Source organism: Zalophus californianus, chromosome 1 (genome assembly GCF_009762305.2).
Source record: "Zalophus californianus isolate mZalCal1 chromosome 1, mZalCal1.pri.v2, whole genome shotgun sequence".
In the NCBI taxonomy this organism is placed as follows: Eukaryota; Metazoa; Chordata; class Mammalia; order Carnivora; family Otariidae; genus Zalophus; species Zalophus californianus.
In genome coordinates, this window is record NC_045595.1 from 174,010,015 (window position 1) to 174,022,266 (window position 12,252).

At 33.6% G+C, this 12,252-nt stretch overlaps 1 protein-coding gene across 4 annotated transcripts in view; it reads right to left on the reverse strand.

The window, feature by feature from the left end:
* The window catches only part of ARL13B (ADP ribosylation factor like GTPase 13B), a 67,119-nt gene that overhangs the window by 15,235 nt on the left and 39,632 nt on the right, over positions 1 to 12,252 (reverse strand). For all 4 annotated transcript variants that reach the window (XM_027582658.2, XM_027582657.2, XM_027582655.2 and 1 more), the window contains 3 exons: positions 5,520 to 5,625; positions 4,468 to 4,670; positions 341 to 455 (listed from right to left, as the gene is read on the reverse strand). In XM_027582658.2, the coding sequence (XP_027438459.1) occupies positions 341 to 455; positions 4,468 to 4,670; positions 5,520 to 5,625 (424 nt within the window). The remainder of the gene's footprint in view (positions 1 to 340; positions 456 to 4,467; positions 4,671 to 5,519; positions 5,626 to 12,252) is intronic.

The following is a 12,252-nucleotide window of genomic DNA, read 5'->3' on the forward strand; positions in this document are numbered from 1 at the left end:
TACCAGCAACACAGGGAGAAAGACAATGTAAGAGGAAATACATTACTTACTATCATATGAGTAAATACAGACAAAAAAAGATTTATCAGGATAGTAACTATGGCAGTTGCTACATTTAATCTTCATTTTCATTCTCAGTTAATTCAGAAGTCAGCTTTCCTTTTTATATTAGATCAAAAAGCAAACATGAAGAAGAAGAAAAAGCAGCAAGCCTTTAATCCATTTCTCCCATTTAATTTCTTTTAGAAATAATCTCTGGCGAACACTTCTTCCTACCTCCTTTCCCAACTTCCAACTTTATAACTTAAGTTATAAAAATTACATTTGCCACCATCCATACCTCAAGGATGACAGATGCTATTGGCTGGAAAGGATTAACAATAATTGGTTCAGAGTCCAACTCAGCTAGGCTGCTGGTTCCATTCAGTTCCGCCTGCGCTCGCTCTCTTTGTTCTCTATCGTTTGAGAGAAAAATTTGGAATTCCTTATGAGAAAATGCTGACCCATGTTTAAGAACACTTGTAATAGGTTTAAGGCTATTAAAGTGAGTAAGTTAAACATCTGAACATGGCTTTGAATTATGGAGAAACTTTCAGAAATCCTAATGCAGATAATAGGCCTCTAAGCCCCATGTAAAGATTAATCATTTGAACTTTTTATTTGAAGTATAGTTGAAACACAATATTACATTAGTTTCAGGAGTACAACATAGTGATTTGACAAGTTTATACATTATGCTATGCTCACGAGTGTAGCCACTGTCCCCATACAACACTATCACAATATTCTCTGGGCTATACTTTTCATCCCATGACTTTTTCATTCCATAACTGGAAGTATATACCTCCCACTTCCCTTGACCCATTTTGCCTGTCCACCTCTCCTTCCCCCTGCAACCATTTGTTTGTTCTCATGCTTATGGGTCTGTTTCTGCTTTGTTTTTCATTTTTTTTTTTAAATTACACATATAACTGAAATCATGTGGTATTTGTCTTTCTCAGTCTGACTTATTTCACTTAGCATAATACCCTCTAGTCCATTCATGCTGTTGCAAATGCAAGCTCTCATCATGTTTTATGGCTAATATTCCATAGTTGATCATTTGAATTAAAAAAAAAAAAAAGAGGGGCACCTGGGTGGCTCAGTCGTTAAGCGTCTGCCTTTGGCTCAGGTCATGATCACAGGGTCCTGGGATCGAGCCCCACATTGGGCTCCTTGCTCAGCGGGAAACCTGCTTCTCCCTCTCCCACTCCCCCTGCTTGTGTTCCCTCTCTCATTGTTTCTCTCTCTGTCAAAAAATAAATAAAATCTTTAAAAAAATAAATAAATAAAAAATAATAAAATAATAAAAAAAGAAATGCTAACAAAAATAGCATTCCCTATGACTGACTCCTTAATGTCAGTGGTGCTTGTTAATTAATTTTCTATGTCCCAAAGGTTTATATTCATCAATTTCTTAATTACCCTCCCAAACAAATGCTGTCCTCTTCATTGAAGTTAACAAATAAGTAAGTCCTCTAGTTAACACCCTTCTTCAGGGCTGTGTCAAGCTGTATGTCACAAATGAGCTGGATAACAATCATTGCTGTGTAAAAGTAGAGAAATTATAAAACTAAGTTGCCCAATATCACTCAGATTAAATAAATATTTCCACATTAGTTACTACTGAAACACTTACTATCACTGTTATTTATAGCTTACATTGCCCCAGGCATGAAGAATAATAAGTTACTTTTTAAAACAAGTAGCCGAAGACAAAAAAGTATTGTAGATCTGCAACTACACTGTAAGTATGGTAATATGAATGTTCATTACTATGACATTTATTAATTATGTTCTATTATGGAAAGATATATCCATTCATTCTGAACACAGGAAGCCAAGAGTTAGATTTATTACCTCTGTGACCTTGGACTTCTACCTGGATCTTTAAGCTTCAGCTTTCCCATAAATGCGGATAAAAATATCTACCTCATAGGGTTATGTAGACAAAGCACTTTGTATGTAAAAGCACTGTGTAAATGAACATACCTACAAGATAGTAATTGCTCTTAATGTTATTCATTTACTACTAAGCAATGTCAGGTAATCTAGTACTGACATAATTATTTTCAGGTTATCAACAACAGCATGTTTTACTGTTTTTCAAAAATATCTGAACCTATTCAATTGGATTTAATCAAATAAAAACTTTGTTGTTGTTTTTTAATAACTCATCTCTAAATGCCAATTCACTTTTAATTACAGAGTCTCTTTGCTCAACAGGAGAGGGCTCAGACCACAAGTCACATGGCTAGAAGAAAGGAGGAAAGGGGAATGGATAACAGAAAGGCCTGCCATAACATGATCTAGAATATCTTTATGGAAAAGGTTAAAAACTTGAAAAAAAAATGACTAACATTAGACTTCTTTTATCCAACTCAATTTTTTTGGTTATTTTTGTTTGCTTTCTTAGTGGAGGAAAAGCAAAAGAGTCTTCAGAAAATAAAAGGTATACTCCCATGAATTACTGGTTGTACTGAGCTTTATATCATGGAAATATGATACAACTAGGATAGAGAAAACCAAAGATACTCACATTCACTAAAATCTCACACTGGTATCAAGAAAGACCTAGATGAATAATCTGCTCATATTACTGAGCACTGGGGGATGGAGAGTTATCTCTAGAAATATTTCTTTACGTCCTATCTCTGAATTAAATGAAAGATACCAGTAATCAGAGGATTTCCTCAGCAGTGTAAGGAAGCATCTCACAAAGGCATCACCAAGGGTAGTTAATGGGTTCCTGCCTACCAGACTACAACTATGTTAAAAGCACACTGAAGGCCATTATTACTTAGATACATGGAAGACAACTTTGTATCTCACAGGGGAACTCACTTAAAAATCTTTTCATTTTAGGGGCCTGGGTGGCCTAGTCAGTTAAGTGTCTGACTCTTGATTTCAGCTCAGGTCATGATCTCGCGGTCCACAGACTGAGCTCCACATCTCACTGGGCTCCGTGCTGAGCACAGAGCCTGCTTAAGATTCTCTTTTTCCTTCTCTGCCCCTCCCCTACCTGTGTGTGTGTGGGGGGGGGGATGTATGTGTGTGTGTTTGTGTGTACACGCTTGCACTCTCCCTCTCTTAAAAAAAAAAACAAAAAACTTTTCATTTTGGGCACCTGAGTGGCTCAGTTGGTTAAGCATCCGACTCTTGATTTCATCTCAGGTCATAATCTCAGGGTTGTGCGATCCAGCCCCACATTGGGCTCTTTGCTGGGTGTGGAGCATGCTTAAGATTCTCTCTCCCCCTTTCCCTCTGTCCCTCCCTACCCCCACCTCTAAAAAAAAAAAAAATACATATATATATATATATATATATACACACACACACACACAAATATATATATATATATATATACACATATATTATATAAATAAGTAAATCTTTTCATTTCTCCCCTCCCCTACCACATAACAATTCAGTGGAGAAAGAAAGCTGAATCATGGTATTAAGTATTAAACTCAACTTCTAATCAAATCTGTGTACTTTCTTGCACATTAAAATTATTATGATTCTGTGATAGAATTTATATAATCTTTTTTTTTAAGATTTTATTTATTTGACAGAGATAGAGAGAGAGAGAGCACAAGTAAGCAGAGAGGCAGGCAGAGGCAGAGGGAGAAGCAGACTCTCCGCCGAGCAGGGAGGCTGTTGTGTAACTCGATCCCAGGACCCTGGGATCACGACCTGAGCTGAAGGCAGCCGTTTAACCAACTGAGCCACCCAGGCGCCCCTAATCCTTTTTTTTTAATTCAGTTTGCTAAATTCCATTTAAATGTTTGCTTTCAAACACCATATTTTTTAAATAATTTTAAAAACATATTTTAAAATACTGAGATATTGAAATTTAATTTACTTTCTGACAAATTCAGATTTTGCTTCAGTTGACAGATCCACTAACAACTTACCTTCTATCTTTGCTTAGACTAAAATAAAAAGAAGGGGTTCTCAATCTATTGAAATATTGAGCCCAATAATTCTTTGTGTGGGACATGGTCCTGTGTATCACAAGATATTTAGCAGCATCCCTGGCCTCTACCCACTAGATGCCAGTAGCTCTCCAGTTACCCCCATGTGACAAGTAAAAATATCTCTAAACATTGCCAAATGTCCTGAGAAGCAAAATCACCCCATGGACTGAGAACCACTATACCAATGTTACCCATAAGAAGAGATAAAAATCTTCAAATACTGGGAAATAATAAATAACTAAGGAATAAATTTACTTATTATAACACCACTAGGAAAATTAGAACCCTATCACCCAAACTTGTATATAGAAAAATCCAGAGAAATAAAAACTTTATCTACTGTCTTCATACAGCAAGAGGAAACTGAATAGACAAAACTATAAAGTTATTCCTAAAGCTGTGGCGTTCTTGACTTTGCAAGTGCTGTGGTACAAATAAATCTACTTGCCTCTCTTCTCGTAATTTTCGCACTCGTTCAGCCCTTTCTCGTCTCTCTTGTTCTTCAAGAGCACGCTGTTCTGTTGTGTCCCTTTGGATGCGTTCATTTAAGGCATCAAAGTCTTTTGCAATGATATGTAGCAGCCAATAAAGGCCTTTTTTAATGGACTTGTCAATTTTCTTTCCATATCCCAAGACTGCTGAACAAGGTTCCTGAAAACAGCAATTTATTTGACTTAAAGATTAAAATTAAAAGTTCTCCATAAAAATCTGTTCATAAATCATTAACTATAATTACTGGCAAATCAAAACTAACTCATTATACGATATGAGATATGAAGCATCTGCTTATTTAGCTTATAAAAGACAACTCTGCAATGATCACTAAACTAACATTAGTACATATGTCAAAATATTTTATGGATTATATCTGTAAGCTATGAGACACATTATGACATAAGAAGTCGACAGTGCCAGTTATAATTTTAAACAAACCCAATGGAAGACAAAATTATATTGCCAGAAGAAAAATACCCCTACTTATTAAAAACAGCAGAAAGTTTTAACTCCTTATATACCAGGGAATTTATAGTAGTAAACATCTTTTAAGATTGACAGCCTAATGGTCATCTTCTGAAACCAGAATAAATTATTTGTCCACCTTTCTTAAGATTGTAGGATAACTCTCCTGATACAATTTTTCAAAACTCATTATAACCTCCCCTATCATTAAATTTGTATGTATACTTTACCATTCTACAAAATTTACAGCGTGACATGTTTGTATAACTTACAGGTCCTAACAGCAATATCTTAAAAGCAAATCTAAAGCCTTTGAAATCATGAAAGTTTATGGAAGTAACAACTAAACAGAAAACATATGTTACAGTATTAAATAATATCAATAGAAGAGTGAGAATGTGAATTCTTGGGTAAAAAAAATTATTTAAGACACTAATAAATTATTTTGTTAGGTATCTACCACTTAATTGCCTATCACCTCTATAAAAACTAAGTTATGATGAACATATCTCATAGGGCAAAAAAACACCAAAAACTTACTATTTGACATAGGCACTTGTGCTCATTGACCAATTTTTCCAGAGACAGGCATTCAATCACATCAGCTTCTCCTAAAGCCCCTTCCTTGTCTTGTTTATTTGCCAACCTAGAGAGATATAAATGAAGTAGTTTTATAGCAAATAATCATAAAGCCACTTAGAAATATTGTGATCATGTTCTTATTCCAAAGATTTAATTAAGCATACTGATAGCAGAACACACTGGTTCAAAAGAGTATTATAGTGTTGGGGTGCCTGGGTGGCTCAGTCAGTTAAGTGTCTGTCTTCAGCTCAGGTCATGATCCAGGATTCCTGGGATTGAGCCCTGCGTCAGGCTCCCTACTCAGCGGAGTCTGCTTCTACCTCTTCCTCTGCCCCTTTCCCCGCTCATGCTCTCTCTCTCTCTCTCAAATAAATAAGATCTTTTTTTAAAAAGAATTTTAGTATCTATTTCATCATTTTTTCTTGATTTATTACTGCTAAAATAAGTTGGTAAGAATTGGCCTATAAAAAGCACAAATCAACTAAACAGAAGAGTCAAGAACACAAGCAATAGGGCAATAGGCCAACAACAAAAAATGCTACAAAGAGAAAAAGAAATGGACTTCCACTGCTCTCAGCCATCAATTCCACCTTTCATGTTATGTCCTTATCTTCCTAAAATACAAACTGTATCATGTTTTAAACACCCAGATAGTCATACTGAGCCTGTAATATTTGAGCTCATCTGTATTCTCAGTGTGTGAATGTGTCCACATAAATGTACAACTTACTGGAAAGGTAGGGTCACTTTTAATTTACTTGGCACAGCATTGGGCATAAAAACCATGCTGATCAGTTAGGAACAAACTGGGGAAAAACAAAATGAAAAACCAAAATAAGTTATTAAAAAAATAGGAATTGGGGTGCCTGGGCTCAGTCATTAAGCATCTGCCTTCGGCTCAGGTCACGATCCCAGGGTCCTGGGATCAAGCCCCGCATCAGGCTCCCTGCTCGGCGGGAAGCCCGCTTCTCCCTCTTCCACTCCCCCTGCTTGCTCTCACTCTCTCTGTCAAACAAATAAATAAAATCTTTAAAATAAATAAATAATTAATTAAAAAATAGGAATTACTACAAAAATTACTATAAATTACTGTTTGCCTATCAGATGGCAGAGATCAAAAGTTTAATAAAACACTGTCTTGGTCAGGGTTTGATAGACATTTCAGAGGCAAATATATATTATTTACTAAATATGTAGAATAATAAATCTAATGAAACCTTATCACCTACCTTTAAAAATTATCAACATTATGCCACTCTTGCTCATCTACATATCCTCTACTTTCCCTGCCCAGTTATGTTACTTCACCCAAAAATTAAAAAATTAAAAAAACATTACCATAACACCACTATCACACCTAAAAAAACTAACATTTTTCAATCTTTTTTGTTATGTCCAAATTCAGATCCAAACAAGATACACATTACAACGTATTCATTTAAATCTTTTTAACATTGTCCCTAGTCCCAACACTTACACCCCTGCAATACCACCACTACCACCTCGTTTCCTTCCATGACATTTACTTGAAAAAAAAAACAAGTCCCATATCTATAGAATTTCTATAGAATTTTATAGAATTTCCTGTGTTTAGGATTCGACTATCTTCCTTATAAGGTCATTTTAACATGCATACCCAGTATTTCCTATATCTATAGTTAGATGCACATCTGTAGATGTGACATCCGCAGTTAGATGTACAGGCTGGATGAGTTTCAAGCTGAAATCTTGACAAGCATATTTCACAGATGGTGCTGATACTGAGAAGGCAGAGAGTATCTAGTTATAGAACATTTAGTGATTTTAAAATGGATCAGTGGATTTGGCTGGAGTCAGCTTGATTCATCCAAAATAAAGTGCCCCACTAACCTTTTTTTCATCGAATGATTTTAACAGCCATTAATGACCTTTGCTTAATTTCATTATTTTATAAGAGCTTAAAAATCATGATTTTTCTAGTTCTATGAATTAGAACTAGAAATTACTCTGAATGTCTGAATTTACTAGCTGGATTTTGCTTTAAAAAAAAAGTAAGCTTTCATCAACTCCTTGGTAACTCTTAAAATACAATTCAGATGAAAGTCAACATAAATGTTTGATTTTTGCCTTCATTTCTTAGTTTTCATAAGAATGAATTGGTGCCCTATCAACCTCCAAATTGCTTTCTTTGGTTTGTGGGGGGATATCATTATGAACTCATGGATTTTAAAAATGTATTTGATGTGTTTCAATTTATTATAGTCATTGTTATTTTTGAGGCTCAAAGTTACCCATTTTTGGTCAGTGGGAATCCCCTTTGAACTAGCTCCTGTGTTCTTTTTGTACAACTCAAATAGGCTTTGGTAGCTTCTTTGATTTCTCATTTAAAAAAACAAAACAAAACAAAACAAAAAAAAACAATGTCCCAGACCTGGAAGCATCAATTTCTCTAAGGAGCCCTGATTCCTTTCAGTAAGGAAGGAAATGGTACTTTAAAGATCACAACCTGGGGACTATGGGCATTTCTTGCTATTAATGCCATTGCTTCTAGACCCTCTCAGTGAATAAAGCTAGGAAAAATGTCGTTTTGTAAGAAAGAAAAAAAAATCATGAGCTCATATTGATCTTTCCATTTTAAATCAAATATTACTTACATTTTACTTAGCTTAATTTGTATCTCTTTTTTTCTTATGCCTGAAAACTAGTTCCTAATATATTAACTATTTCTTTATCCTACAACATATATGTTTCAACATAACAATACCAATATTATTACTAAAAATCCTACTAAATGCAGATCAAAAGATCTCTTTGTGAATATTTTTGTCTGTAATATACATCCCACAAAAGACGCATGGGTCAAAATACTCAGTTTTTAAATTACTTGGAATAATCCTTCTCTGTGTGGCTATCCCACCACCTAGATATGTACCCGGGTTCATTTGTTTCAGGCTTCTTTTGCCTTTTAGAGATAGTTTTATTCTTTTAAGACTGAATTTTTAAAACATTTATATGGTTCCAAATTCAAAACTATAAAAACAAGGTACAATCAGAACGATTTTCCATCTCTGTCCCTTTTCTTCTCTATTCCTTCCATTCTCCTATAGGTAACTATTTTCATTAGTTTTTAGTTCATCCTCCCACTGTTCCTTTTGGAAAATACAAACATGTACATGGGGAAAATGGTATTTTAAAGCACACAATTTGGGGACTATGGAAATTCATTGCTATTGACTGGTGATGGGGAGGGTATTTGCGTGTGTGTATCTCTACCCTCCATTTCTTCCACTAGAGCTAGTTAGTATACTATGTACACTCCTGTGCACCATCATGCTTTTTAAAAAAATAGTAAATCCTAAAATTACCCTGGAGCAGTACAAAGAAATCTTTTTTATTACTATATTCTTTATTAATAAGCAAAATGATTATTATACGGATGTTTCATTTATTCAATGAAGCCTACACTGAAGGACTTTTGGGTTGTTTCCAGTGATTTGTTTTCACAAAGAGTGCTGTGAAGAGTGTGTGAAGGAGTTATTTCTTATTTTGGAACAGATTCCAGGAACTAGGACTACTAAATCAAAGAATAAACGCAAATTTTGATAGATATTATAGTAATATCCCTCCTCTTACCCTCAAATCATAACAACTCAGGCAGCAAAAAAGGAAAGGTAAGGATATTTAGTAGTTTTAGAGAAATTTCATTTCTAAAATTTCTTATAAATATTCACTCCAGTAAAAATTAATTTTGAATTGTTATACTGATGTTATAAACAGTATCACAGATTGCTCCACAACTTTAGTTTTTCTACACCGAAACTATGTAAGTAACTTATTTTAAAATGAAAATAGCATGGGGCGCCTGGGTGGCTCAGTTGGTTAAGTGACTGCCTTCAGCTCAGGTCATGATCCTGGAGTCCTGGGATCGAGTCCCGCATCGGGCTCCCTGCTCAGCAGGGACTCTGCTTCTCCCTCTGACCCTCTGACCCTCTTCCCTCTCGTGCGATCTCTCATTCTCTCTCTCTCAAATAAATAAATAAAATCTTTAAAAAAAATTAAAAAAGAAAATAGCAGACAGATATAAGTAAAAAAGAAAGGGGTGGAAGGTTCAAAGACAAGCTCTTTTCTGGCTGTTGTAGTTCTGAAATTCGATGATTTCATGAGTTAAGCCTAAAATAAAATAGAATTCATTTTAAAGTAAATGGACTCTAAAAAGCCTTTACACCAAGCTTGTTTCCATTCCTATTTATTCTAAATTCTGTATATTTAGCAAGTTTTGATACCTAAAGAAAACAAAGTAACCTCTGTTTAAATACAAATCAACTTTTTTGTAATGTATTTTATATATAATACAGAATTGGGATTACAAAGACTGTGCCAAATACTCAATGTAGGCAGTTTAACAAGGACTTCCTGTTACCAGCTAGCTCCAATGAAAATGATCTTCCTTTAATCTAAAGAATGGGCGGCTAACAGGCAAAACCGGATTCTCCAGGTGTGAAGTAAGCAATTTGTTCTTCTCCTTTGATACTAACAGCAAAAGGACAACTTTATGTCTAACTTATTTGAGTTCATTATTCGACTTTCAATTACGTTAACTATATGAAACCCATACAGAAATTAGCCTGTGAACCATAAGACACAGGCTTAAATAATTTGATTGAAACGTTATAGATGATACTGTTTTCTCTTAAGGGCAGGACTCCAACACCGAAGGTGGAAAGCAACAAAAAGAACAAGACAAAGGTAAATAAACTACTTTTTTTTTTTTTTGGTACCTTTCAATGCAAGACATCCATAAATTGAAATGTGTCACATTTAAAAATAACTCAATAAATAAAGTTACTGGTTTGCTCAGATTTGGACCAGGCTATATAAATATAGCAGATTTACACTGCCAATATACTGAATAAGATTTGGGTTTAGAGCTCTTAGAAATAAGGCACTGTAATAAAAATCAAATTTTTTCTTTTAATTCCTTTAAAATATAACTTCTTATTTTGGAAACAGGCGAAAGTCAGATCCTCTAAAAATAAATAAAATTCTTTCTTTTGTAGACAGACTATAAATTAGTCATACTGTGCTTGCTTTAGAGAACACTTTTACATTTAACTGTGAAAAGAAGCTTATGCCTAAATTTGACACACATGTATTTTTTTTTTTTAAGTTAAGGTAATTTTCTATAAGGTCTTGATTTCTTCATTGTTGTTTTAAACAGGAAGAAATTAGAAAATAATTTTGTTATAAAAGGACTACAATAAAAATATCAAAATACTCAGTTTTAATGTTTTAGTATATTAGAAGTACTTAAATTATAAAATTCAATATAAATATATTGATTTGACACTTAAAAAAATTAAGTCAGCATTATTTAAATGCAACACATAATATAGGTAGGTCTAATACTTTCAAACTTAACCAATATAAAGAAGCTTAACCAAACTTATTTTATTTTTTGATATTTCTTCAAAGTTACTTTGTAATTCCTACAATGTTAGAACTTAAGTAACTCATTTTCAATCAAAATAATAATGACTTTTAAAAATGTACTAAGGGTGGACTTGAAAATTGGCTATGATATACCTACAACATATTATCTCTATGGCTATGTAGTTTCAAATTTAATATAAAAATCATGTCATGTACATACAGCTTAATCAGATAAGTGAGAGTTCAAAATTATACAGTTCTTAAATATTTAAACAAAAATGGTCTTGTTACATTAAGCAAGTTAACTTAACAACTTATTTACAACAAATAGGTAGAATGAAAAAAGCACTGAAAGACTGCATTACAAAAAGTATCAGATAATTTAAGCTTTGAGAGAATATATGCAATTTACCTATAAATATATATTTTTTTAGTTTTCCATATTTAAGTAGCCAAGGAGGTGAATTTTCCAGTAACAGCTGCTTTCACCTTGAACTAGGAAAATACTGCAAGTTGTCTGCATTCATAAAAGCAAGAGAATACTCCATTTTATGTTGTATAAAAACTGGTTACATTTATTAAAATATTGTATTTAATAGGAACTATAGAAAGAAATATCTTACTGAAAAAAAAAACTATAAATCTGTCACTATCTATCCCAGAGGATATTTCTTAAAGCATTAGGTAATTTTTATTCATATTTCTGTTTCTGGGAATGTCCCCTGTTTGTAATAGGGTGGACAAACTTTTGAGTCATACAAGGTTTACTTTTCTATTTCCTAGAACAAACTGTCAAAGTTGATTACAATATTTATAAATTAGTCTTCTAACTTTCTTTTTGCAAATACCATGTTTAAGCTCAAAGATAAGTCAGTTATAAATAGTACAATTCAAAACCGTATAGCAATACAGTAAGCTAAAAAGGCTGAAAGATGGTTCATATTTGGATAGAACTTTTCCAACACTAAGAAAAATAAATTTAACGTACAGAAAAGATAACATACAATGATGGTCTCATCAATTTCATGCAGCTAAGCTATTATACTTTATGGCTTCATGAACTCTATCTCTTCAACTTTCAAATTCTAATGTGCTTAGATATCTCACTTTGCCTAATATTCCATTTTATGAAGCTGTAAGATTAAGCAGTTAAACTGGAAATAGTTATGCATGTAGTTATGAGCATGCAACTACTAGAAAATGCAATTTATATATAACATGTAAGTGCACTGAGTACCTACATTAAGTCACTTTTTGGAGAGACTAACAAGGATTTAAGGAA